Source organism: Sinocyclocheilus rhinocerous, unplaced genomic scaffold, assembly GCF_001515625.1.
Source record: "Sinocyclocheilus rhinocerous isolate Xijiao unplaced genomic scaffold, SAMN03320098_v1.1 scaffold5484, whole genome shotgun sequence".
Taxonomy (NCBI): domain Eukaryota; kingdom Metazoa; phylum Chordata; class Actinopteri; order Cypriniformes; family Cyprinidae; genus Sinocyclocheilus; species Sinocyclocheilus rhinocerous.
Genome location: NW_015627741.1, coordinates 250,847 through 277,262, shown reverse-complemented (window position 1 = coordinate 277,262; position 26,416 = coordinate 250,847). Strand labels below are relative to the sequence as shown.

The 26,416-nt window shown below is 38.9% G+C and overlaps 1 protein-coding gene across 3 annotated transcripts in view; it reads right to left on the bottom strand.

Moving 5' to 3' along the window:
• The window catches only part of LOC107734425 (synaptotagmin-1-like), a 185,799-nt gene that overhangs the window by 18,167 nt on the left and 141,216 nt on the right, over positions 1-26,416 (bottom strand). For 2 of the 3 annotated variants that reach the window (XM_016546379.1, XM_016546385.1), the window contains 3 exons: positions 20,980-21,168; positions 6,824-6,996; positions 2,257-2,382 (listed from right to left, as the gene is read on the bottom strand). In XM_016546379.1, coding sequence (XP_016401865.1) covers positions 2,257-2,382; positions 6,824-6,996; positions 20,980-21,142 — 462 coding nt within the window. In that variant the 5' untranslated portion in view covers positions 21,143-21,168. The remainder of the gene's footprint in view (positions 1-2,256; positions 2,383-6,823; positions 6,997-20,979; positions 21,169-26,416) is intronic. The other variant, XM_016546392.1, reaches the window with a different exon arrangement.

The following is a 26,416-nucleotide window of genomic DNA, read 5'->3' as shown; positions in this document are numbered from 1 at the left end:
TGGGAAGCCAGAATGCGCATCCATCAACAGAAACATACATTAGCCGAACCGTGTTTGTTTTACGTGTTATTTATAGCAAACCATACTACAGATGCGTTGTCAGATTTAAGTTGAACCGCGGTCGTAGCGTGTGCCGAACCGTGTGTGGAGAACCGTACGGTTCGATTTTTTTCCGCGAACCGTTCCACCCCTAGTGACTTCTGTGTGAGCTGTGCTTCACACATCACTATACTATAGACAACAGACAATGCACCATTTGTGCTTGCAAAATTTCGCAAATGTCACTGCACATTTAGCCCCAATTACGCAATGTATCTGTCAGTGGCATCGCTGTCAGTCTCACTGTAAGTTTGTGAAAGACAAGCTGATGCCATCTTTGAGTTTAAATGAGAAGTCTTTTGTAAGCAGCTCCTTGCTGTGAGTTAGATTGAATAGATCTGGACGACAGTAGCAGTATGAGTCAGGGTGGATCTGTCTCTGATTGTTTTGGCCATTGTTTTGATGAGACTTTGGCCATAATAACCTTCAATCGCTCTGCAGGATACAAAAACTTCACAGAGTCTGAAGAATCAGACTGATGCAGGACATGCTGGAGGAAGATCCAGCCGTATGACTTCACCTCAGTGGGTGCAGTGCTCACAATCTCTCATCTGAAGGCTTTGAAGCTGTCATCTTAAATTACTGCTGCAATGGTTTTCAGAGAAAAACATTTTCTTAGGGGGGTTTGTTATTCGGCATAAACAGCGAGGGGTTCCTAGAAAACAGGCCACGATTGCAATGATCCACCTCAGTGAACGTGTGTGGATTCAATGTTCAATCCACATCTCTTTTTCTATCCTCATTAATAATATTGCCCTTATCTGCACCCTGTCTCTCTGTCTCCCCGAGGAGCCGCCCTGGATTCTGAGATATTGTGTCGTGTGGCTTTGTGAATGCCATGTTTTGTACTTTTCTATTTTTACCTTCTGGCTTGCTCAGCAGGGTTGAAAAGGTCCAGATTACCTTTAAACAAACCCAGAGTTTAGCTGAGCTCCCTGGAACCTTTCCCCTTTGGAAAGGGCAAGAGTTGCAGAAAAATCTCCCAGACCTCTGAGTCGCCCTGAAGCGATACTCAGTTTGATTTAAAGCCAGATGGGAAAGAAGCACGTAGATTTCCTGCCGGCACGAAGGGTGGAGATACACTTGTGTCTATGAGAGTGAGCGGGTCTGTGGGTTGAATCTGGGTCAGGTTGATGTGGATTTCTTTGCATCTCCTGCTTTTTTGCAGGTGGTTAGTGAATATGATGTAGGGTTTTATGCTAAAATACCATGCACAAAAAATGACAATTGTTAAGTGAATTTGCTCTTTTGTGTTCATGCTACATTTTATCCTCACATTCTTATACCTCCTATGAATACTTCAGTAAACCTAACTAGATATCTGAAATATTTTTGTTTCACTGCAAAAGAATAGAACAAATGCAGTATCTTGAACATCTCATTCTTGTTCTTAAAACTCTGTTATGCCATAAATTGAAAGCATTACCAGTCATTTTGTCATCTCACTACACATACATTACCGGCATACAATGAAAAGGCTCCTGTGGTGGCGGTGCTTATAAAAGCTGTAATTTGTGGGTGTGTGATGGTGGATAATCTGGATTTTTCAGGTTTGTAGCTTTTTTCTGCTCGGTCTCAGCATGAGACTATGCACAGCTTCAATTATCTGTCACCCAGGATCTGACAAAAGGAAGTGCATCTATTCTGGAAGTCACTCGTCTTTCAAGCTCAACCGCTTGTAAGAGGCGCCCAATGAATTTCGGCTTAGCCTCAGAGTTGAAGACAAGCCAGCACCCTCACTCAGTCAGCATGGAAGAAAGCCGATTCAAACTCAAATCTAACTACTGTGATGTGCTCTTGGCATTCACGGCATTTGGTGAGTTTACAGGATGAAGGGCATTATTTTATAAGTGCTAAGTCTGAATTTCTCTGGCTTTCATAGATAGCACTTAATATACAGCACATCAATAAAAATTACTCTGAAAAGTGATTCGTACTCTCAAAGTGTAATCTATCTTCACATTTTCAGCATGTATTTTTTAAACACAGAGTTTACAGTGATCATTCAATTATGTTACAGTGACACGCTGAATAACCTTAGAGGAATGGGCGTTATTTAAGTGGAGCTGGTTACAATTTGACAGACAAACACACTGTACTTACGAAGAAGACCTCACTAAACAACACAGTGACGGTGATTCGGAGACAGCCCCTTACCGTATTCTCTGTGAAATTGTAATCCAAGGAGTACTGTAATTTGCCAAGTTTCTCTTCTTCCTTAGGCTCCACCTCTTTCTCTGTATCCGTCAGCCCTGTTTCCGCATCATCCTCATCCTTCAAGGCCTGAAGGAGACACCCACTAACAGTCAGTCCTGTCGGCCCAACGCTGGCGCTGCCCGATTGCCCTCGCCAGAGCGCCGGGCCAGCCCTGGACCATCCTGCTCTTCAACCGCACCTCTATTAGGGGGGGAGCAAGCACTAAAACACCACAGCAATTAAGACCATGACATGCTCAATGATGCACTAGACTTGGGCTGTGAACCCCCTTCTCTCCTATGATCTGATATTGTGAAAAGTTGTGAAAAGAGTTGCAAGAAGATGAACTGAATGAGTGCAAGCAATTTAGGTTGGTGGGAAGGGAAAGGCTAGGGCTGGGTGGTATTGGCTGCGCATATGGTGCTGTATATAGCTATTTTACAATGGCTTTGGACTTGGCTCATCCAATCTATATATATATATATACCGGTACTGTGATATAAAATTACTTGTACAATTGTTGGTCATACCGCCCAACCCTAGGCAAGATGAGCAGACAGATATTCTTAAGAAATACATTGTACAATACATTGTCATTTATGTTATTTCAGGCAGAACAATCCCTGGCATCAACAAATCAGTGGGTAAATGTTGTGGATGGTGTGGCATTAGCTCCCTAGCTAGCCAGAGTTTAAGACAGTGGCAGTGTTAAGGGGATGTCGAGGGAGGTTTGTTGTCACTGGAAAGCATGCGATTTTCGAGGCAAACTCAGCTCTCAGTTCATTCACTGTGAAATAGTCTTGCTCATCGGTAAAGCATGCAGGGCATTCACGTTCTCAAGAAGAGTGCTCGTATATTGACCCTCATTCTCTGTGATGTGATCTTCCACACACAGTGGCGTTGTCATGACCCTTAGTTTATTGGTGATAACCACCACACTCATGGAAGCTGTAAGCATCATGCCAGCAGAAGGTGTTGGTGGGAGGGATCGTAATGTGTACAGGGTCTGTCTTATTAGTTGTTGGGTTACAAGTGTGAAAGCAAAAGGCTGAACAACAATGATTTCTTGACTGCCTTGTCTCCTTATGAGGACCAGACTATTTTCCCAAGCACTTTTCTTTGGGGTGCTTGTTAAGTCTTGTGGTGTATTTAAAGGCATAGTTCATCCAGAAATGATTTATTCACCCTCATGTTGTTGTTGTTCCAAACCCGAATGACTTTATTTTTCCAGCAGAAAGCAAAAGGAGATGTTTAGCAGGACATATGAGCTGCTCCTTTCCATATAATGAAAGCGGTGGGAATTAAAGGCTGGTAAGGCCAAAAACTGACTAAAACAAAACACCATAACAGTGGTCCATACGACTCAGACACTACATTCAGAGTCATGTGACAGCACTGTGACAAAATATTAAGCCACTATTCACTAAAAACCATGCTTTTAAATCTTGCTTAACATTAACTTTCATTGTGTGGAAAAGAGCAGTGTGGACATTCTGCTAAACAGCTCCTTTTATGTTCCAAGAAGAGACTTTTTTGGCTGAATCATTCATTTAAACGAGTCTTTTTGGAAGTGTAAAATGATTAAAAGTAGTTGATAAAACCAGTTAGTATGCAGCTGTGAGTGTCCTTTATTGATACCCTTTCCATCTGACTGGCAAAGGTGATGTTTCAAAAAACATGTCATCCAATTGAAGATCAGTCTGGTCATCGTGTCTGAAAATTGCTTCTTGAACAAATGTGTCCTGCTAATGAGGGGGGTGCTGTTCTCTTCCAGGACATTTTTCAATTTTAAGTTCTAGTGGACCAGGGGCCGGTTGCACCAGCTGTACGCAAATTACAACTTAGCCTAGTTTTGACATAAATGGGCAATAAGTTACAACTTACGCCCTACTAAATATTTTTTCGTTGCACCATTACACTTAGCTGAAGCGTAACTACGTATAAACTAAATATTTACGGAAGCGGAGATGTGTACTGCACGTTGACGTGGACAACGACGCATAAGTATAAATGAAAACTGACGCATAGCCTACGGCGTAAAGGCTACGGCGTAGGTCCGACGCAGAAGTATAAATCAGCCTTAACGGTTGGAATAACAGGAGTAACGGTTGAAATAAAATAGCAAGACTGAGTGAACTGCATCAATATGCTCTTCTTGTACCCGACAACCTTCAATCCTTTAGACATATATGATGCTGCTGACATTTACACTCACATACATATTACGAGAGAGAACAACAAGTGAATAAATGTACTTTGTTTCTTTTTTAGCGCTTCTTCAACACCCCATCTACAGCACGCCTCTGTGTGCTTCAGTCCGTATTGCGCATATTTTTTTTCTTTCAGTATTTATTGACCCTTATATTATATTCAATTACAGTTTCTGAGTTTTATTTACATATAAAAAAAATAGCTTACCTATAGACTATAATGTTATTCATGATTAAGTATCGTTTTTAATGGAAACTTATTTTTACCGTTAGTTACATGAGGAAAAATAAGTTAGAATGACGGATAAATTGAAATTCACAGTATTTAAACAAGTTCTGCTCACGTATTTGAAGGCTTCTATTGGATCATTTAGGGTAAACATCATATGCGACTACGCATTATTTTACGGAGAGAGCTTACAAACTATTAGCTAAGTCCTGCATTACGAACAACTGGTGCAACCAAATAATTTATAGATTTAGTTACAAACTAGCTAGTAGTTACTAAGCCTCTAGAGTGTGGGCTTAACATTCTAATTTAAGTAAGAACCTACGAATGGCTGGTGCAACCCTACCCAGATGAGTACAGATAATACAGATAAAAGGGCAGTCAAACAAGCCGAACATATCACTAGCAGTTAAGCAGTCCGTACTTTGACAGTCTCCTCAGTCACTATTTTTTGGAGAAATTAACATTTTCTGTTTTGGACCTCAAATAACAAGGAGAAATCAATGTGGTTCAACCTTGTGTACCCAAATGCATTTTCTCACATCATATATATGTGTATATGTAGACTTACACACACACACACATATATATATATATATATATATATATATATATATTGTAGATATACATGTACTGTATGCATAGTAACATAAATTTTACTCTACTAGAGTAAACCTAGTTGTCAAGAGGCTATTAAAAGTCATTGCAGCAGGCTATAGAAGATCCAACAGCAATTGGGAACCTACCGCCAGTGGCAATCCCGCAAAGTCATCAGACAAAACATAGATAAGGAGGACATGGAAGGAAGAGACACAAATTAAAACAACCACACACAAAGGCGATCACATGAGTCTGGGCACACCAGGAGAAATGACTGCTGAGAAGCTCAAAGCTCCTTCTGCTGACAATACAACAAAAGATGTATGTTGTGCAGGACATTGTACTCTGGCATATCGCTCTGATTGTTGTGTATCGTTCTTAATACCTGCGCTAATTGGCTAAGTAAGAGTGACGATTCATTAACCTCTCACATTTATCTGATTAGCACGGGTATTACAATCTATATTTGGGTGTTTCCCTGCTAAAAACAACAGTTTAAATTAGCCTAAGTTGGTATGTTAGCCTTAGATAGTTTAGCTGGTCTCCTAACCTGACCAAGATGGTCTTCAGCTGATCTTCCAGCTGACAGACCAGTTGACAAGTGACCCAAGCCCCTCTAAAACTAACCAGCTTGGTCCAGTTGGGAGACCAGTTAACCACCTTAGGCTGGTTTGTTTTATCCAGAAAGGTTGTGTTGCAAAATATTGATTATATGGATTTCAGTGGCTGTAGCCATTTCTTATTTCTATTTTGAAAGTACTAATAAACAATGCTGGTGGGTAAACATCATATAGCAGCTATAGTATATCTGTTCGCATTTGGTTTGAGGCTGATAAACTGTGACATTCTGGAATTGCACACTAGGTTTTTAAAGAGTGTTGTTAATTATCTGTGTCTGTTCCTCTTCACTGTGCTTTGTGCTCGAAAATCAATGTCTCTAATTTGGGATCTGAGTGGTCTTGGCATGGTCTCAAAGACAGCATCCTTACACCGCGAATTAAGCTGACTTTGTCAATTATTCTGTTAGAAGTGTACTATTGCGAGCATGTTAATGCAATTAGCATGCTAACTAGGGTTAAAGTGCCAGTGTTCCATATAATTTGTGGGTGTGCGGGAAAAAGCGAGCTGCATAAATGTTCTTTCTCCTATTGTTTTCATTATCTACTGTCATTTCTCTGGGTTGATACCACTTCATAGCACAGTTAATCATATGCAGCACTACAAAGTGAATTAAGCTAAATGCAAGAAAAACAGAAAAAAACTGAATACTTTAATGAACCGTTAGCATGCCCAGGTTTTGCAGTCCTGCAATTAAAGTCAGCTGTGAAACAACACCATCAACAGATGACTCCATCTAGAGTTGTCTTATGAACATTCTTAATTTGCATCGTGCATTAATACAATAATACTTGAGGAAATAAATATTTCATGCAACTTCTGATGACTAAAGAACAAGGCTAATCCAACAGCAGTAACAAAATGTTTTTACCTCGGTTTTGATACCATCCTTGACGTCCTTCATGTTGATGGCATTCTTGCCCTTGTCTTTGCCCTTTTTCTTGTTCTTCTTCTTGAATATCAACTTTTTGCAGATGCAGAAGCAGCAGGAAACAACTAGTACAACAGCAACAAATGCAATGGCGACGATGGCCCATGATGGCACTGTGCAGACAAAAACACACAAGAAAACTCAATGTACTTATACACTACGTTTGTAACTCATGCATTACATTTCAGATTTTTTGAAGCCATGTGATGTATGTTTTTGTGAGGAACAGACCAGAATTTAAGTTGCTTTAAAAGTCTGCCTTTTAAATATTACTTTCACTGGAAAAGAGCAGTCTGAACATTCTGTTAAGTTCCTCCCTTTTGGTTCCACAGAAGAAAGAAAAGTAGTCAATGTTTATAAAGATGGGGGTGAGTAAATAGTCGCAGAATTTAAATCTTGAGATAACCATTCGTTTATTTAACTTTCTCCATTCAAGACAATAAAAGCTGTACTCGCATGACTGGAAAGAGCTGTTATCAAGATGGCCACCGAATGAACTGAGCTGACATGATTCCAAACAGCCATGTGCTTTACGGTTCAATATCTTCCAAGAGCAAGGGCGAGAAAAGAAAATGACGAAAAGTTTCAGTCTGTTGTTTGACGCTCTTTGCTGGAGACCTTCATGTCTGCTGGTCGCACGGGATTAACAATCTTCGCTCAGAGAGAGATGTTGCAAGGCTCTAGTGAGAGTAATCAGCCAATTTAGTTGAAAACAGGAGCTGCTGGCATTCACAACTTGCCATTTGATCACTCTTGGAAGACATTTTGAGCTTGAAATTGTTAAAGCAGTCAAGCTCAGCTGTGGATTTATTTGATTGTCAAGGACAGCATGGAACTAAATGAACAGAACGAAAATACTCCAAAACGTATGTTGTTTAATGAGGTTTGAACTTAACAAACAAGAATTTATGCACACTGACCAAATTGCTTAGCCTCTAAAAACTTGTTTTAAAAATATTGTGAGCAATTTACATTCGTGCAGCATAGTGATGGACTTTGTGCTAGAATAACAGAAAATAGTATTTTGTCTTCTGGTCACGACTTTATAAATACAGCTCCAAACTCCAACGAGAGCTGTCAGGGGAGGACAATCGAGCCCCTCAGCTTTTCGACAAGATTAACAGCCTCCTGCCAAGAGAAAGAGCAACGCCTCTATACAGCAGGACTAAAACTGCATGCGTCAACAGAGCACAAGCACCAGATACGGGAATGCCAGTTTTCGAGATGCGAGAGAAACTTCCTCCTCGAACCAACATTTGCTGGGAATAATTGGTAGACAGATGTGGTGGAAGAATTCTGCATTCAGAGACTCATACAGTAATTAAGGCTTTTGCGCACAAAACAACAAACACCTGGCAACCGAATGACAACTTTCAGGGAAGCAGATTTCTCCAGAAAAAAAGCAGATTTTTCCACTCCAGATCTGAATGTGCTTGATTTGCTCTGGGACAATGCAGAGTCAAGGACTGTATAAATAATGTCAGGCTCCAGTGCACGAAAGACATCTTGTATTCTGCTTTTGGGAAGCTAGCAAGCACTCCAACATGAGTACATCTCAAGAAAACTGTCAAGGTCATTTTCCATCTGAAAATCGGAAGAAATAAGAGAGCAATTTTTGCTAGAATTTGAATTAGATTAAATCTTTATTATCCATTCTCATGGAGATTTCATGGTCTTTAAAATAATGTCACAATGAAATCACAAGGTGATATATTAATGACCATAAAATAGGCTTAATTTACAATAAAAGATCTTAATTTACACTCATGGACAAAAATATTGGCACCCTTGGTAAATATGATCAAAGAAGGCTGTGAAAATTAATCTGCATTGTTAATCCTTTTGATCTTTTATTAAAAAAATTCACAAAAATCTAACCTTTCATTGGATAATAAGAATTTAAAATGGGGGAAATATCATTATGAAATAAATGTTTTTCTCAAATACACGTTGGACACAATTATTGGCACCCCTAGAAATTCTTATGAGTAAAATATCTCTGAAGTATATTCCCATTCATATTCACAATTTTGAGCACTCCAGGGTGATGAACATGAAAATATCATTAAAATAACTTTTGGTAAGTTTTATCCATTCTATATTTGAAAAGAAAGTCCCGCCAGGACAGTTGGCATTTAGAACATCGTCCAATATCCTGACAGCCTTTTTCCCTAAATGTCCTCAGTTTGAAGTATCTATTGTTTCTCTTATCGTGGTGTGAGGACTTTATATTTGAATTGGCTGTAGAGAAAAATTGAAATAAATGCTAGCATCTTTGTCTCCCAGAAGGGTTAGACTTGCTACCACAGGACACATTTCCCAAAGCAAGGTCTGAAGAGAGAGCGATTGGGGAAGATAAAGAGTGAGAGAGAAAGAGAGAAAGAAAAATCAATTGGCTGTTGACAAAATCGATAAGCACTCTCCTCTGAGGAAAAACAGTGAGTGATAGTCTAAAGTAACTTTGGGATCATCAGCCCACGGCCTCGAATTGGCTGTGGAGTAATGGAGGGGACAATCCTCCACTTTTTTCCTTTGTTTTTTTTTTTCTTTCTTAGCACAACACCCTTCATTGGACTGCATCACTATATCAATTTATGAAAAAAACAATAATAGATCAATACAATAATCAAATGGTTTTAGCTTATGGACAGACATACAATATGTTCCCAGATGGTTCACTCAAAATTAAGAGCAATTAACATGGATCTCTAGTGTGTTTCTCTCAAATGCATTAGGAAATGTATTACAAATACATAAAATTTCTCATTGTTAAATCCTGTTTACACCAGATTATCAACTAAAATGGTTTGTGAATAGCGTCTCCTGTTGACATTAAAATTTGATTGCTTGATATCTTGAAAAGCTGAGTTTTGCTCATTTAGCATAACATTTCAGCATGTTAAGAGACATGAAAAGAACAAAAAGATATGAAAAAAAACTAAACAAAACACCCCCCCACCAGGCTTTCAAAAAGCTTTTTCCAAAGCCCTGTCATTTCAACTCTTTTCAAACAGAGGAGAATCTGTCAGCCATCTTTAAGGCCACTCTTATTGGTCAGTTGCCCAGCATCTTCTTTGAAAGCTTGCGGCTTAGACCATAATTGCTCCTGAAGCTTGTCTAGCATTAGACCCCTGATTCATACCTGTTAAAACTTGCTCTTTGGCCCACACTTTTTTCTCCACCACTGGCCTGAATATCAACCTGCCAGTGGTCCATCAGTTTTCTTAAGAGTACTATCATTATTAGACGTGTCTTGACAGCTGTGTCATGCAAGATTATATTGCTAGGTTTCATGCAACGTTGTACTTTGAAATGTGCAATTGAATGCCATGTGAAATCGGACCTCCAGCTTGGGAAATCTGTCAGTACACAAGTCGGAGATTTTGCCAAGATGAGTGAGTATAATGTTGCATCACCATGGTGACATCGAGATGTAGACAATTAATGAAAAACTTTCACTTTTAAGCTAATGAAATTCATCAAATGAGTAAAAAAGAAATGAAGTTGGATCTGACTTTGGAATGCAGCAAAATAATGTGCAAAGTAATGCAGCGTTGCATTTAAAGTTCGGAGTTTGAAATTCCGATTTGGGGTTGAACAGAATGCAGCATAATTGATGTCTGATTAGTCAGGTCAACTCACCTTTATTTATATAGTGCTTTATACAATACAGATTGTCAAAGCAGCTTTACAGTATTAAACAGGGAAATAGTGTGTTGATAATGCAAGTGTACAATAGAAAAACACTCAAATGTAGTAGTAACTGATTAGTAACTGAAGCTATAAACCTAGCTATAAAATTACACGTCTAACATGTAACTAGAAATTTTGATTATTTAGAAAAAGATACTGTTAAAACGATATTAAAAACCTCTTGGGTCCAAGGGATACAGGATTCTGTGAGCTCATATTAAAGGTCTGTAAAGGTGAGAACCATTTAGTGCTACAGCAGACACTGAGCAATTCTGACACTTTTATAATTAAAGCTTATGAAAAAAATTATGTTTAATACAACAAGCACAGCTTGAGTCTGAGTAAATTGACTGCTATGAGTACATTAGCTGTATTTTTAATCACACAGTCTGCGGTAGCAATAAAAAAATACTTCTCATATCATGCTTAGTTGTTTAGAAGTGAAATTGCATTGGCTGTGCACTAATAGATGCAAATAAGTCTAATGTTGCGCCGTCCAATGCAATAAACCAGAGTGCTTATCTTCTTCATCGAGCAAATGTCTTATTCTGAAAGACACTTTTGTGTTTCTTAATTAAAAGAACCCGAGACTCAGAAAGCAATAGAAACATTTTCTAATTAACTCAATTGTGTAAGTGTCTATTGTCCTTTGGGATTGCGGAGCAAGCATGTGCTCTTCAACTTCAAGCAGCTATCTCTCGTTCCGCCCTGCACATGCACACACAAACTCTTAACAGGGAGCACAAAATGAGGTTTTGTAGCTGGACTGTGTGACTGCACAGAGAGGAACATTATTCAAATCCAGCACCACTGTGGTGCACAATTCAAAGCCAAACACAGCTTAGAACAATGACACGACAGGAGGTGGATGCCAAAGAAAGTCTGCCATCTCGCTACTGCTTTTAAGGACGTGAGAGTCCTTCTGGCTCGACCCCATCCAATCGAGTGTGTGAATAAGATCTTGAGCACACTCATTCGCTCTCCACCTTTTCCACATCAGCATCAGACTTATCAGACTGGGCTCACACAAAAATCTTACCAAGCTGCTTTAGGAAGCCATGCCAGGGAATCGAGACAATAATGACTCTGAGATTAGCATCTTAGATTTACAAAAGAATCTTATCATCTGCTTGCAGTGCAGGACTGCAAAAGTTTGGGTACCACATTTATAACTATGACTCATGAAAACATCGTAAATATGAATGTACTTTATTGCATGTGCACGATTGTACTTTATCCTGCATATGACAGAATTCTCACAATGAGTTTACTTTTTCAAAACTTTGAATGAACACAATTATTTCTAAATTTTATGATCTTATTCAAGTATCTAAGTGCTGATTGAACTATTTAATCTGCAATGAGATTTTAAATATGCAAATACATTTGCACAACACCCAAATAATAAGAAAAAAAAAATACTTATGCAAAGCTACAGGGTGAATCTCATGAAACCTGTCAAGAACATTTCCAATTCGTATTTCAACTGAAAGAAAAAATGAAAATGGACAAAAAAATGGAAGCCTATTTAATTAACTCTATTTTTTGCACTGTGCCATCATTTTCATGAAAATTAAGTACCTTTCTCTCAAACCCAATTCACATTTCTCATTATAATGCAAAACTGATAATTATATTATCACACAATTCTCATTATCGTTATATTATAAATGGTGAAGTATTTATACACCATGTTTTTGCCATGCCTTTAATCAGATTAAAATAAATAAATAAATAAAAAATAAATAAATAGTAGTTATCACACAAATAAATAAAATTTAAAAAATGTAATGTATGAAAAAAGCTTATTTTTCGTTACGTGAAATATAATTTCTACATATATTATTATATTTTTTATTTATTCTTTTTCATTTCTGACTGTAAGATGAAATGTAGGGTAACTTAGACATGTTTTCATGACATTCATCCTTCAAGCAATAAAAATATTATATTTATAAATAGTCAATTTACATAAATCACAACAGTAAGAGTAAACTGGTCATCAGCAGTAGTGGCACCATGCTGGGATTCTCTTCGGGCAGCCCGGGGCTCATTACCCTACTGTTTGTCTGATCAGAATGTAATGTGAGCATCTCTGACCAGCGAGGTTGTGTTGCCTGCTAACGTGAAGCTAACAGTAACATGATCTATCCCCAGGCGGCATGCCGCAGGGCCGAGTTACCCACTCTCACACTTGTTAACATGCCAAAACGGAATGAGAAACTCAATGTCTTAACAGGCATGATTTGACTGAAAGAGCGCCGTGATTGTGAGCGCATGGGCCAAGAGGGGAAATAATGATCCATCGGTGTAATACACCACACACTGGCAACCCAAACTAATGTGTTTTGACAGCACGCTGTTGGTCAATTAACCCTGGTACTAGAGCATGTTATACAGCACGAGAGAAAGACAACCCTGTTGCTCTTCCAAATATACTCTCTGCGTTAAGGAAAATTACTTGAATGTGATTTATCATGCCATGTGGTTATGTTAAAGTCCAGCAGATGGGCAGTAATTTCAATTTCCATTTAGTAAAGTTTCAGTGGCAAAGGAACAATCTGAAAATGGAGCCTGGCTCATGAATATTAATTGTGATGTAATATTCACCTAGTATTTGAGACTGAGATTCTAAAAAGCAGGTGAGTGGCCACTAACCATATTAGGATTACAGACATTTTTTTCTTTTTCTTTTTTTTCTTTGCAAAACTAAGTCTAAATAGTGGTGGAGACAAACCTAAAACGTTCTAAAAGCAGGTGAAAATGTTTGAAAACCTGAATATCATATTAATTAGAAACTTCATCAGGTTTTCATACCATTGCCGAACAACCGAGCAATATCGTATCATTTAATGTCCTTCCCAAACACACCACGAGACTCATATTAGAAAATATTTGAAGAAAAAGAAAGACAAGTGTGATAACAGTTCATGTGATACTGCAAGCAGATTCATATCCTCCCTCTCATATCCTCTGTCAACAGCATCCAGATCAGATCATATCTTTTGTTATTACAGATGGTGCTGTTATTTGGTCTGTGATGTACGAAGCGCTCGGACGGTGAGTGACACCAATGATGAGACTCTGACTGAAAACTGATAATATCATTGATTATGGTGCTGAAAATATCAGGAATGACAGCTATGAGGGACAACAAACAAACCAAAACCCTCATTCTCCATCTCATTTGTCTGCTCTCATCTGTTGACTGCTAATTGGATGTCTGTCATTCCATTTATCAAGATAATGTGTTTAGTGAGACACAGGGAGCAACTAACTGAAAATCTTTTGTAATATTATAAATGCTTTTCTTTTAGCTTTATATATTACAATTTTGAAGCTGCTTCTCCTACATTGCAGGGAAAATGTGTCTTTTCGCATATGTTTGTTTACTACTGTAATGCAGTTTTAACTTGTTTTAAATTAGATTAGCTCTTTCTTCAAACGGCTTTATAATTCGAAGCAGGCAGACGGAGAGGGCTGGGGTTTTATGTTTGTTTGTTTACATAATTCAATTTCAAGGGAGCAGGGTTGACAGGCCTGGTAACCTTCAGACGTCCTCTGGGGCGGTCTTGGGGGCAGCAGGGAAAGGGGAAGAGAGGGAGATAGGATTAGGTCAAAGGTCATCAGAATGGGAGGGCTAGCTGCTCCATCTGTCAGGCTGTTGGCTGATGATGTGTTTGGCACTCTGCTCCAGTTCGCCTCCTGTTGCTGACTATGACTGAGGCTTTCTACACACTGACAAACAACACAATCCTGCTAAACAACTGATATACATCACAAACATACATGGAGGACTCACAACTTGCCATGTCTTGGCATTTCTGTAGCTAGTAGAACATGACAACAGAGCAGCCACGGTAATGAGTTCCCAGGAAATACACATAAATACTGATAAAATGTGTGCATTTGAAGCAATTGCAAAAGGAATAAATACAATGTAAATGTCTTGATGCAGAGATTTAGTTCATGACATACTGTACGCTCAATTTCATAATGCACTGCTATGAACTGAGGGAAATGGTTATTTCAAAAAGAAACATATCTTTAAAAAGTAACTAGAAAATGGTTTCATTTAATTAAAAACTTTCAGACAATATTTACTGTATTTTGTGCCAGTTAGGGATTATTACATGCTGAAGTTATTGCTATAATGAGGACAAAATTAAGAGAAATGTTGATTTAAAAAATATTACTATGTAATTTAGTAGAGAAAAAGTATATTGGGTCGGGTGACCTCGAGACCAGACTTGGGGTCCTTTCCTGGTCATTTCACGATCTCTACTTATCTAAATAAAGTCAAAAGAGCCTACAAAACATATAAATATATAAATTATGTATATAAATATACATAAATATTTGATGTAAGTTAGTGAAACTATTTTCTAGTTATTTTTTAAGATAGATAAGTGTCAGACTTTTGGACCCGTTTTGCCCCCGTAGTTCTTCCTGTGTTTCCTTATATGGTCTTTTTCCTGTTCTTGTTTAGTTTGATTGCATTATGATTCCTTGCACCTGAGTTCCTTATTATCCTGTGTATATTAGTTCCTGTCTGTTCCTTAGTTCTTCGTCGGGTCTACTCGTTCACCTAGTATTTGAGACTGAGATTCTAAAAAGCAGGTGAGTGGCCACTAACCATATTAGGATTACAGACATTTTTTTCTTTTTCTTTTTTTTCTTTGCAAAACTAAGTCTAAATAGTGGTGGAGACAAACCTAAAACGTTCTAAAAGCAGGTGAAAATGTTTGAAAACCTGAATATCATATTAATTAGAAACTTCATCAGGTTTTCATACCATTGCCGAACAACCGAGCAATATCGTATCATTTAATGTCCTTCCCAAACACACCACGAGACTCATATTAGAAAATATTTGAAGAAAAAGAAAGACAAGTGTGATAACAGTTCATGTGATACTGCAAGCAGATTCATATCCTCCCTCTCATATCCTCTGTCAACAGCATCCAGATCAGATCATATCTTTTGTTATTACAGATGGTGCTGTTATTTGGTCTGTGATGTACGAAGCGCTCGGACGGTGAGTGACACCAATGATGAGACTCTGACTGAAAACTGATAATATCATTGATTATGGTGCTGAAAATATCAGGAATGACAGCTATGAGGGACAACAAACAAACCAAAACCCTCATTCTCCATCTCATTTGTCTGCTCTCATCTGTTGACTGCTAATTGGATGTCTGTCATTCCATTTATCAAGATAATGTGTTTAGTGAGACACAGGGAGCAACTAACTGAAAATCTTTTGTAATATTATAAATGCTTTTCTTTTAGCTTTATATATTACAATTTTGAAGCTGCTTCTCCTACATTGCAGGGAAAATGTGTCTTTTCGCATATGTTTGTTTACTACTGTAATGCAGTTTTAACTTGTTTTAAATTAGATTAGCTCTTTCTTCAAACGGCTTTATAATTCGAAGCAGGCAGACGGAGAGGGCTGGGGTTTTATGTTTGTTTGTTTACATAATTCAATTTCAAGGGAGCAGGGTTGACAGGCCTGGTAACCTTCAGACGTCCTCTGGGGCGGTCTTGGGGGCAGCAGGGAAAGGGGAAGAGAGGGAGATAGGATTAGGTCAAAGGTCATCAGAATGGGAGGGCTAGCTGTTCCATCTGTCAGGCTTTTGGCTGATGATGTGTTTGGCACTCTGCTCCAGTTCGCCTCCTGTTGCTGACTATGACTGAGGCTTTCTACACACTGACAAACAACACAATCCTGCTAAACAACTGATATACATCACAAACATACATGGAGGACTCACAACTTGCCATGTCTTGGCATTTCTGTAGCTAGTAGAACATGACAACAGAGCAGCCACGGTAATGAGTTCCCAGGAAATACACATAAATACTGATAAAATGTGTGCATTTGAAGCAATTGCAAAAGGAATAAATACAATGTAAATGTCTTGATGCAGAGATTTAGTTCATGACATACTGTACGCTCAATTTCATAATGCACTGCTATGAACTGAGGGAAATGGTTATTTCAAAAAGAAACATATCTTTAAAAAGTAACTAGAAAATGGTTTCATTTAATTAAAAACTTTCAGACAATATTTACTGTATTTTGTGCCAGTTAGGGATTATTACATGCTGAAGTTATTGCTATAATGAGGACAAAATTAAGAGAAATGTTGATTTAAAAAATATTACTATGTAATTTAGTAGAGAAAAAGTATATTGGGTCGGGTGACCTCGAGACCAGACTTGGGGTCCTTTCCTGGTCATTTCACGATCTCTACTTATCTAAATAAAGTCAAAAGAGCCTACAAAACATATAAATATATAAATTATGTATATAAATATACATAAATATTTGATGTAAGTTAGTGAAACTATTTTCTAGTTATTTTTTAAGATAGATAAGTGTCAGACTTTTGGACCCGTTTTGCCCCCGTAGTTCTTCCTGTGTTTCCTTATATGGTCTTTTTCCTGTTCTTGTTTAGTTTGATTGCATTATGATTCCTTGCACCTGAGTTCCTTATTATCCTGTGTATATTAGTTCCTGTCTGTTCCTTAGTTCTTCGTCGGGTCTACTCGTTGTGAACGTCTTCCTTGTGCTCTGTGTCTCTCTGTTGGATTATTAAAGACTCTCGTTTTGTGAAATCTCCATGTCTCTTCGTTCCTCCCGTAAGCAAAATGTGCAGAAAATAGTTGAATTAAAATGAACTTTCGCCCAATATTTGTGGATGCTATACACGTGCCAGTTGCAGCTTAGCATCATGCTAATGTCAGACATTTTTTGCGAGTCCCTCGTGAGCTGCTGTCTAAACGAGCATTTTAATTCAGATACTAATAAGATTTCATTTGCAATATAGCTACCTATGCAGATGGTAGACCGCTAGGCAGCTCACTAGGGTTTGAAACAGAGCCAATCAGTGTATAACAATGTGACAAATCATAAGACAAAGTTTTTCATGGTTGCGATCCAATTAAAATGCAAATACATGTAGATTTCTTGCAATAATGGCAATTTACTAAATTTTATCCCATTAATTTGTAGTTAATGTTCAAAGCACATTCCCAGTTAAGTTCGCATTTTAACGAATGAAATGAACATTGATTGTGGTGTTTGATAGTACATCAGAAATTTGCTGAGATCAAGGGGCATTGTGTTGGAGATCTGGGTACCCAGTGTTTCAGAGGCTGGACAGAGTGTGTTCATTATTCACAGTAATTGTGGCAGAGCTGAATAATGTCTCAAACTGTCTCTGTGCGGCGAGGTTAATTATCATCGAAAACAGATGCCTTGAGCTTGAGTAGCAGAGCGTTGGGAGAATAACCAGAGCTGTTGTGTAACAGTCATTTTCTTTTGTTGCTCCGAGTCAACCAAGCTGTGTAACCGCAGCGGTGCGGAGACCTTTCCGAGCCAAGATGGTCGGGTTCAAACTGTTGAACCTGTCAACCAGCCTCAAGGCTTGAGGGGAACGCTCTCAAAGAGAGCCGTGACAAAGCAAGTGTGGCGTACTGAGAGCTACCTGTCGGAGCGATTCTACACGCAGGACCGTTTGTGACGGGTGCTGTAGAACGGATGTGATGTTGTGTGACCGTAAGGGTTGAGGGAACGTTAGTAATCACAGGTTATGGATAAACCCTTTTGAATATATGTCACCATCTGAGACTTTGTGCAAATTTGGTATGAAAACAAATTGCCTGTTCATTTACATTTACCCTCGGTCTGAAGTACCAGGGAGTAATTGGGTGTTTCTTTGTTTCTTTGGGCATTTTATGTTCCTAAGATTGGAGTTTTATTAAAACTGATTTTTTTTTTCAACTTTTCAAATGCCTTTTTATTGCCCCACCCTTGTGCCAGACACAGACTTTCAATCTTAAATTGTGAAAATGTATTATAAAAGTATGAATTATTACATTTACATTTCCCATTTCCACCACAACCAACAATTTTCTCCTCTTAAGATTTTTTTTTTTTTTTTAAATCAAAAGGTATCTTGTTCTCTTGTTTACCAAGAAGAAAACAGTGTCAGTGTTTTCAGGACATATGAGAAATGTGAGGAGAACAAAGAAAAATAACAGAATGAACAGAGAATTTTTATTTATGTGTCCGTTTCTAGGTGTAATTCATTTCATTTTGTATATATATATATATATATATATATATATATATAAATTATATATATAAACGCTATGAAATTATCCTTAAATAATTTTTCAGCCATTTTATTCTTAAAAATACTGTATATAATGCCATTTCCATCACAAAATGCTATGAAACATATCGTTTGAAACGTGGTAGGAATGACAGTGGGGGAAATGTTCATTTCAGGAATTCATTTACATTAATTTCAGGGAAAAAAAGTGACAACATTTACTTCTACCATGCAAGCAAATTAAACTAGTGAGTGAAAAGTATGTTTTAAGAAAGTCTTTTTTAAAGAGCCTAAGCACTCAGTTCTGGCATGGAAATAGATGTCAAACAGTATTCATCTTCATGTTTTGCCTACATACCGCTGTGACAGAAAGGCAGAAGGGTTAGAGTAAAGTACATTTTTATCCTCACTACGCAGCATCTATCTGTGTTCCTCTGTTTTTGCTGTGCTAGATGGCAGATCGTGACAGGTCCATGCGTCTTACTTTTACAGGCGGCACCTGCACTTTTTTAACACACTGGATTGTATTGGCGCAGAACAGCTCAAGTATTTGCATCTGGACTCGCCCATTCATCACTAATGCAGGTGCGTCAGGGTTTCTGGATGCCCCGGTCAATACAGCACCCATCTCCCAAGGCATTCATCAGCCCAGCCACCAGTTGGCAAGGAGACGTTTGTGTGATGGAGGGAGGCGGCTAAAACAGTACTTTAAGCCACTTTAATGGAGTGTCTTTTTCTGGCTGGATCTCAGAAGGGGCATATCTGTCTGAGTCAAATGCGGCAACCCTTTATTTTACAGTTGTCTGCAGGAAGGCAAAGTGATAATTAATGTGGTGAATGTGTCTCCAAGTGTGAAAGCAAGGGTGGAAGTGAAAGTGTACATGTGTGAGAGTGTGAGTGAGAGTGGGAGCGAAGTTCTATGTGTGAAATTGAGTATGAGAGATAGAGAGACGGGCAAAATGACCAGACACCTATAGTAAGGTACCGTAGGTGTAGAAGAGGATCTTTCTCAGGTCTTGCCAATGGTGTCACGACAGGTGTGGCATCCTTTATGTAGCTCTAAATGTAATTCTGCCTTCACCTCTGCTATATACATGAGTAAACTTTAGCTCAATACTGTGGTGGGCTGGTTGTCAATTGTGGGGGAAAAAAGCAAAACAAAACAAAACAAAACATGCTTATACAGGTGTTGAGAAATTAGCTTAGCAACATTTTAAGGTTAAGCTTCTTGAGCACTTCTCATTCATTACAGCTTAGAAAAAGTGTCTCAAATCAAAAGAAAGCATTGTATCCATTCTGGGGCTCAATCAATGCCATTCAGGGGCTCATTTTCAGTGTCAAATGAGGCTTTATTTTGGTTCTAATACTGCATTAGAAGGTAGCTGGATATTAACAGAATAAGTTTATTAGTTTGCCAAATTTTATGGAGTTTCTTTAAAATTTTGGTTTGTAGCTACTTGCAACTAAACAACAATTTTTTTTGTTGTTGTTGTCTTTATGTTTCACAGAGAACGTTGCGAGTCCATTTGTTACCAACAAGAGTTACCATTTGTTGCACACTGGTTTATTATTGTGCTGCTTTAAATTTCATATTCCCTTAATGTCACACACAAAATGTCCGTTACAAAAAAAAGTAACACCTGAAAGTGCTTTATTCAGGCTTGCTCATAGTATCAGCTAAGTAATCTCAACATATTTTGCTCCAAGATAATTATAATTTGACCTTAATATCCAGTATCTAATATAAAGAAGAAGAAGAAAAAAAAAGAATCAATCCCTGGGACATAAAAGCACCTAGCTGAGGAAACACCCACGCACAAACAGCTGCAGATGTTTCAGTGTTTACTTGAAAATATGAATGAGTGTACAGTGAATTGGTTGGTGGTTAGATGCCTGAATTCAGCTCCATGATTCACAGTGAGAGTTGCAGTGTGTTGTGGACCGAGGCACAGGGCACTTAGACAAACGAAGGCACGCGAATAACAAAACTCATTTACTTGCTTATTTACAATTAGAATGAGAAGGAACATGTTTGGTGGCTGCCTGTTTCTCATGCTCATTATTTTTCACCACTGGGTGAACAATGGAAAGTAAAAAAAATGGAAACAAAATAATAAAAAATGGATCTGTCAGACCTTGCCAATCACTATCCATACTGGGGCTCAATCAATGCCATTCAAGGTTTCATTTTCAGTGTCAAAATTATGCAAAATAAAAAGAGCAAATATAATCAAGTGAAGACCTTTGAGTGTTGTGTTAAAAAAAATCACTCACGTGGGATTTTGTGCAGTTCATTCATGAACTTGTCTTTGACTTTGGAGAACATCTCATCTTTGGTCTCGTGGGGACCGGGTCCTGCTGCCTCTGTGCTGTTGCCCGATACCTCAGGCGCCGCACTAGGTGCAGGGTTTCCCACCAGAGCCTCCCTTCGACTCATCGCTGGATGTGGCAGCCAGGCAGAAGCTAACCCAGGAAAGACAAAAGAGGGTTACCCATATTATCTGGAATATTAATAAGGAAAAATCAGGTGCACATTCACAATTCTTCCAATACCTTTGTATGTTGATAAATGTATTCCATAAGGATTTGTAGGTGCCAACAAATATGGCATGACAAATTTATTTTAGACAGCTACAGGACAATAGTGGGACTTTTGATTCATTCCACTGATTTGAATCTTTTGATTCTGTTAACCCTTTGAGCGGTACGGTCCCACATATAGGATTTTTATTTCCGTGCCCTTGGGAGTATGGTCCCACATATGGGATTTAGAATGTTCGGTGACGTCACATAACTGCCAAATTCAAACTATGGTTTCGCGAGTTGGCTGACGCTGAGCCAGAGAGAGATGTGCACTGCGCATCACAACTATGCAGTGTTCTTAACCACATACACAATATACATATTTTAGGTTTCAGACATTTAAATACACATAAGTACTAGTAAAACAATACATTTATGGAGTTTGTAAAATACACACATATGTCTATGGAAGCAACAATAACAATCCATTCAAATTTAATTTGCCGATGTGTTTTATTCATATCAGATACACATAGTGTAAGTAACTATAAAGTTCACTCTATTCTTCACCCAGTTCACTGGCCACTTATTACTTGTATTTCAGGAGAAATTGATGAATTCACGTGCTGCAAATCCGACTGACAGGACTCTCTGAACTGCGGCGCGAACAGACATGGCGGAGCCCATCTCACGTTACAGATCACGATCAAGATCATTTAGAAAGGTTTTTAAACGACAAAACACACTCATTTACACATATTTGTGAATCGGGATATCAGATTGTTCATGACATTGTAAGCAAGTTTGTGAATATTTTAAATAAAAAAGGAAAAACTACATAAAAGCGATCCATCTGTCATACAGTGTTATTCAGTGTGTCACGTGACAAGCATGACGCGTCGCCATGGAAACAGTAAGGGGAAACGTTCTAAAATAACGGTCACCTTAAAAAAAACTCACTCTGGGGGGACCACTAGAATATTTTGAACTCACCACTGAAAGGGTTAAACAGAGGTTTATTCAGACTCATCCCAGTGAACGTTTTTGTAGGTTACAGCAATGAACATGTAGGTGGCACCAATGAGTGTCTGAGTATTATAAGCGAGTCACTGAATCATTCACTCAACTGTCACTCAACTAATTTCGAATTCCACTGTTGAAGCTAACAGCCAAACCTCGATGAACAGGAAATGCTCTCATGTGGAACTGAATGAACATGCCCTATTTTGTTTAGTCATTATTGGTTAGAAGATTCTTGTTCACAATTGATTATTCATTAATGAACAGAATTATCTTATATAGTGAGTCTAGTTCAGACACAAATCACTGTTTTTTTCAGTGAAGGGGTGTATTTGTTAACATAGCTTGTTCAAACAATGAACTCAATACTCTTTCACAGGCCACACAGGAAATTGCTCAAGTCAAAGCAGTCACACACTTTACAAAGGAAAACCAGTGCATGAAGTGAACTTAAGTCGTTCACTAAAATATTAGTTCAAAAACACTGGGCTGTTCACAACACTAATGGGGGATATAGATAGAAGCAGATAACGGGTCAGGAAGTGAGAGATGGAGTGAGAATGAGAAAGATGAAAACTCCAGTGTGTGAGCGTCTAATTTAGTGTGTGAGGAAGGTGGAGAATGAGGTGTGATTTCAACGGGAAGCCTCGACTGCAGCATGGACTGAACGAACACGCTGTGAGGTGTATTTAGCTGTTTAAACATCCTCCCATCCATCCTTCCTAATCTCTCGCTTGCGTTTACTCAGTCCTCTGTTCATTTACTCACTCGCCTGCCTACAGACTCTCTCTACCTCACCAGTTCATGTGCAGTCAGTGTTATATCTCTCTCGCCAGTACCGGCATGACCCCAGGAGGTCCTGAAGGCCCACGGTAGGTCGTAGAATATGTGCTGATGAACAGCGAGCAGACTGTGAGCCTTGTGCTCTTCTAGCCACAGGACATGTAAGATCTGCCCATTCCCACACAGCTGGTGTCGCTGCCATTGTACCTGCTCTGTAATTACTGCCATTGTCAATCACACAGATGGAATAATAATAGATGGAATGAATGTGGCAGGTATGAAACCTCAAAGTTTAGAGCAGTCAGAATGAACTTGCAGTAAGTTTAATTAGACTTTCTATTGGGTGGAACAGCTCTCCTCCCTTCTCTGCAGGTGACTGTCCGGAAACACTATGAAACCATTGGAGCTGTTGTCTTGAACAACAGCTGTTGTCATCGCTGTGCTCATGTCACTATGGTGACAGCAGGACTGATGCGTAGTGGGTTTCTTTTAGTTTGAGAGAGCGGGCAAGGGCAAACTAGAGATGTAATTTCAGAAAATGCTTTAAAAACATTTCAGAAAATGGGGTGCTTGGTGTTTGGTCTGACATTTTGTATGAGCTATCAGTATCAAAACAATGGCCAGTGCCTGATCAGTCTTCCGTCTTAGACACATAACAGCTAGATAACCAACTACAAAAATCCTATAGAAACTGATTTTGAACAGCTGGATGGGTAACCAAAGCTAGTGTGGCATAAAAAAATCACTTTTGATTTACATGCACTAACCGTCTCAAACTCCATCTTTGCATATGCTGTGAGTCTGAGTTGCTTAAAACATTCATCTGGGAACACTGTGCACCATTCCATCAGATTTATAAGGTACTTGGGCAATCAAGATGCCACCGCAAATGGCAGCCACGGCGCTGAGCTCCGCAATTCTTCTGCTGTTTTTGTTTGTTTGTTCTGTGTTTAGTCATTCTTCTTCTATATGTTTTACCAGAGACGAACTCCTTAACATTAAGCAACACATCCCAGACTATATTTTTCCGGTCTTTTGATTATTCAGACGTCTTGATGGACATTCTAGTCTGAGGTGCAGCGGTGCTGTTCAAACGCACATACAGATGCAGACGAGGGAAGCGTGTCGGCATTCTTCTCCTCAACTCTGCTGCATTGTGCTTCACTGAAACCTGGCTGAGTGAAGCAATTGCGGACAACGCACTTCATCTGCTGGGCTTCCAGCTGTTCAAAGTACGCATCTCTTTTAATCATTTTTTGGAGATTTTAACAAAGCAAGACTTTCCCATGGACTGTCAAAATACAGACAGCACGTTACATGTCCCACTCGAGACAGTAACATATTGGATCACTGTTAAACCACAATAAAGGATGCTTATCACCCTGTCCCACAGGCAGCTTTAGGGCTCTCTGATCACTGCCTAGTTCATCTCATACCAACCTTTCAGACAAAAACTGAAATCAACTAAACCTGTATTAAGGACTGCTAAAAGATGGACTAATGAAGCAGAGCGGGATTTACAAGCCTGCTTCGACTGCACTGATTGGAGTGTTTTCGAAGCTGCAGCCACCGATCTGGACGAGCTCACAGATACTGTAACGTCATATATCAGTTTCTGTGAGGATATGTGCATTCCTACCAGGGCATTCCTATCATTCAATAATGATAAACAATGGTTTACTGAGAAACTCAAACAGCTTCGTCATGCCAAAGAGGATGCTTACAGAAGTGGGGATAAAATCTGATGAACAAAAAACAGACTAACAAAGGAAATCAGAGTGGTTAAAGATAGCTACTCCGAAAAGCTGAAAAACCAGTTTTCAGCCAACGAACCGGCGTCAGTATGGACTGGTCTGAGGAACATCACCAAGTACAAGACACCACCTCCGCAGTCTGTGGAGAATCAACAACTGGCTGACAATCTGAATGTGTTTTACTGCCGGATTGAAAAGCCCAGTCTCACACCCCACCCCCGCTCTGATCTGCACTTCACACATACACCTACCCCACCTGCAACCCCCCTCAGGCGCTGCTGAAACAGTTCTACTCGGCCATCATTAAATCCGTCCGTCCTGTGTTCATCCATAACTGTAGCTGAACCAAACCAGACATTAAGAGACTACAACGGACAGTCAGGACTGCTGAGAGGATTATTGCTTCCCCCCTGCCCAACCTCCAAGATCTTTACACCTCCAGAGTGAGGAAAAGGGCTAAGAAACCCTTTGGACTTTTAGACCCCACACACCCAGCCCACTCTATCTTTCGGCACTACAAAGCACCGACCACCAGAACAGCCAGGCACAAGAACAGTTTTTTTCCCACAGGCTATATTCAGTATGAACAATTAAAACTTTCCATTTAATACATTGTCCATTATAACTGACACATTTATACATAGCATCTAAAAAATTTTATCTTTGTAAACTACATAAACTGTACACTTGTAAATAACATATCTGTACATTCATTAAAACAATTATATGTTTTTTCTCTATATTTCTACTTCTGTATTATATTGCATTATTTCATTTTCTGCTTTTCTTATATTAGTGTTGTATTTCATCTCTACTGTGTAATTCCTATGTATGTGTGCGTCATGTATGTTTGCAATATGTCTGTACTTTCTTCTGCACTGGAAGCGCCTGTCACCAACACAGTTTACTTGTGTGTAAACATACTTGGCAATAAAGCTCTCTCTGACTTCCGATTACTTGATTAATACTCAGAATAATCGACCAATTACTTGATTACCAAAAGAATCGTTAGTGACAGCTCTATTCACAACATATCTTTTTTACTGGGATATCCTCCACCTCAGTATAAATCGGAGTACCATAGTATTAACAGTAGATGCCATCAATGTACCGTATTATAGCCACAGCACTTTTTTATAAGGGATAAAGATGTTGACTAACAGCTGGTCAAGCCTGTGTTCTGCTGGCCGCAAACTGATGCTAATGACTTCACCACACCCTAACCAAGCTGCAGACTCTATGGGGAAGTGTTTACATATGTACACCGCAGCAGCTGTGTGGTCTGCTGACACAATAGGGTGTGAAGAGCACAGGATTCGACAGCTGTGTCACTCACTAGTTATGGCTAGCTTTGGTTATGCATCTTAATTCAGTTCAAAATCAGTTTATATGGTATCTACCTACCATGTGTTTAAGATGGAAGACTGATCAGGCAATGGCCTTTAAAAAGCTAGATGTCAAGTCTGGGCTAGTCTGGTTAATACATGGTATGCTACAAAATGGACAAGCAACTAGCATTTCTCAAAGTTTCACATTGCAAATTTGTCCTTGTAGCGTATAAGAGAAAAAAAGTTTGTATAAGGTTGGTTGGGTGGTTCCTTGCAGAGGAAGGTTTCTGGATCACGGAGCTT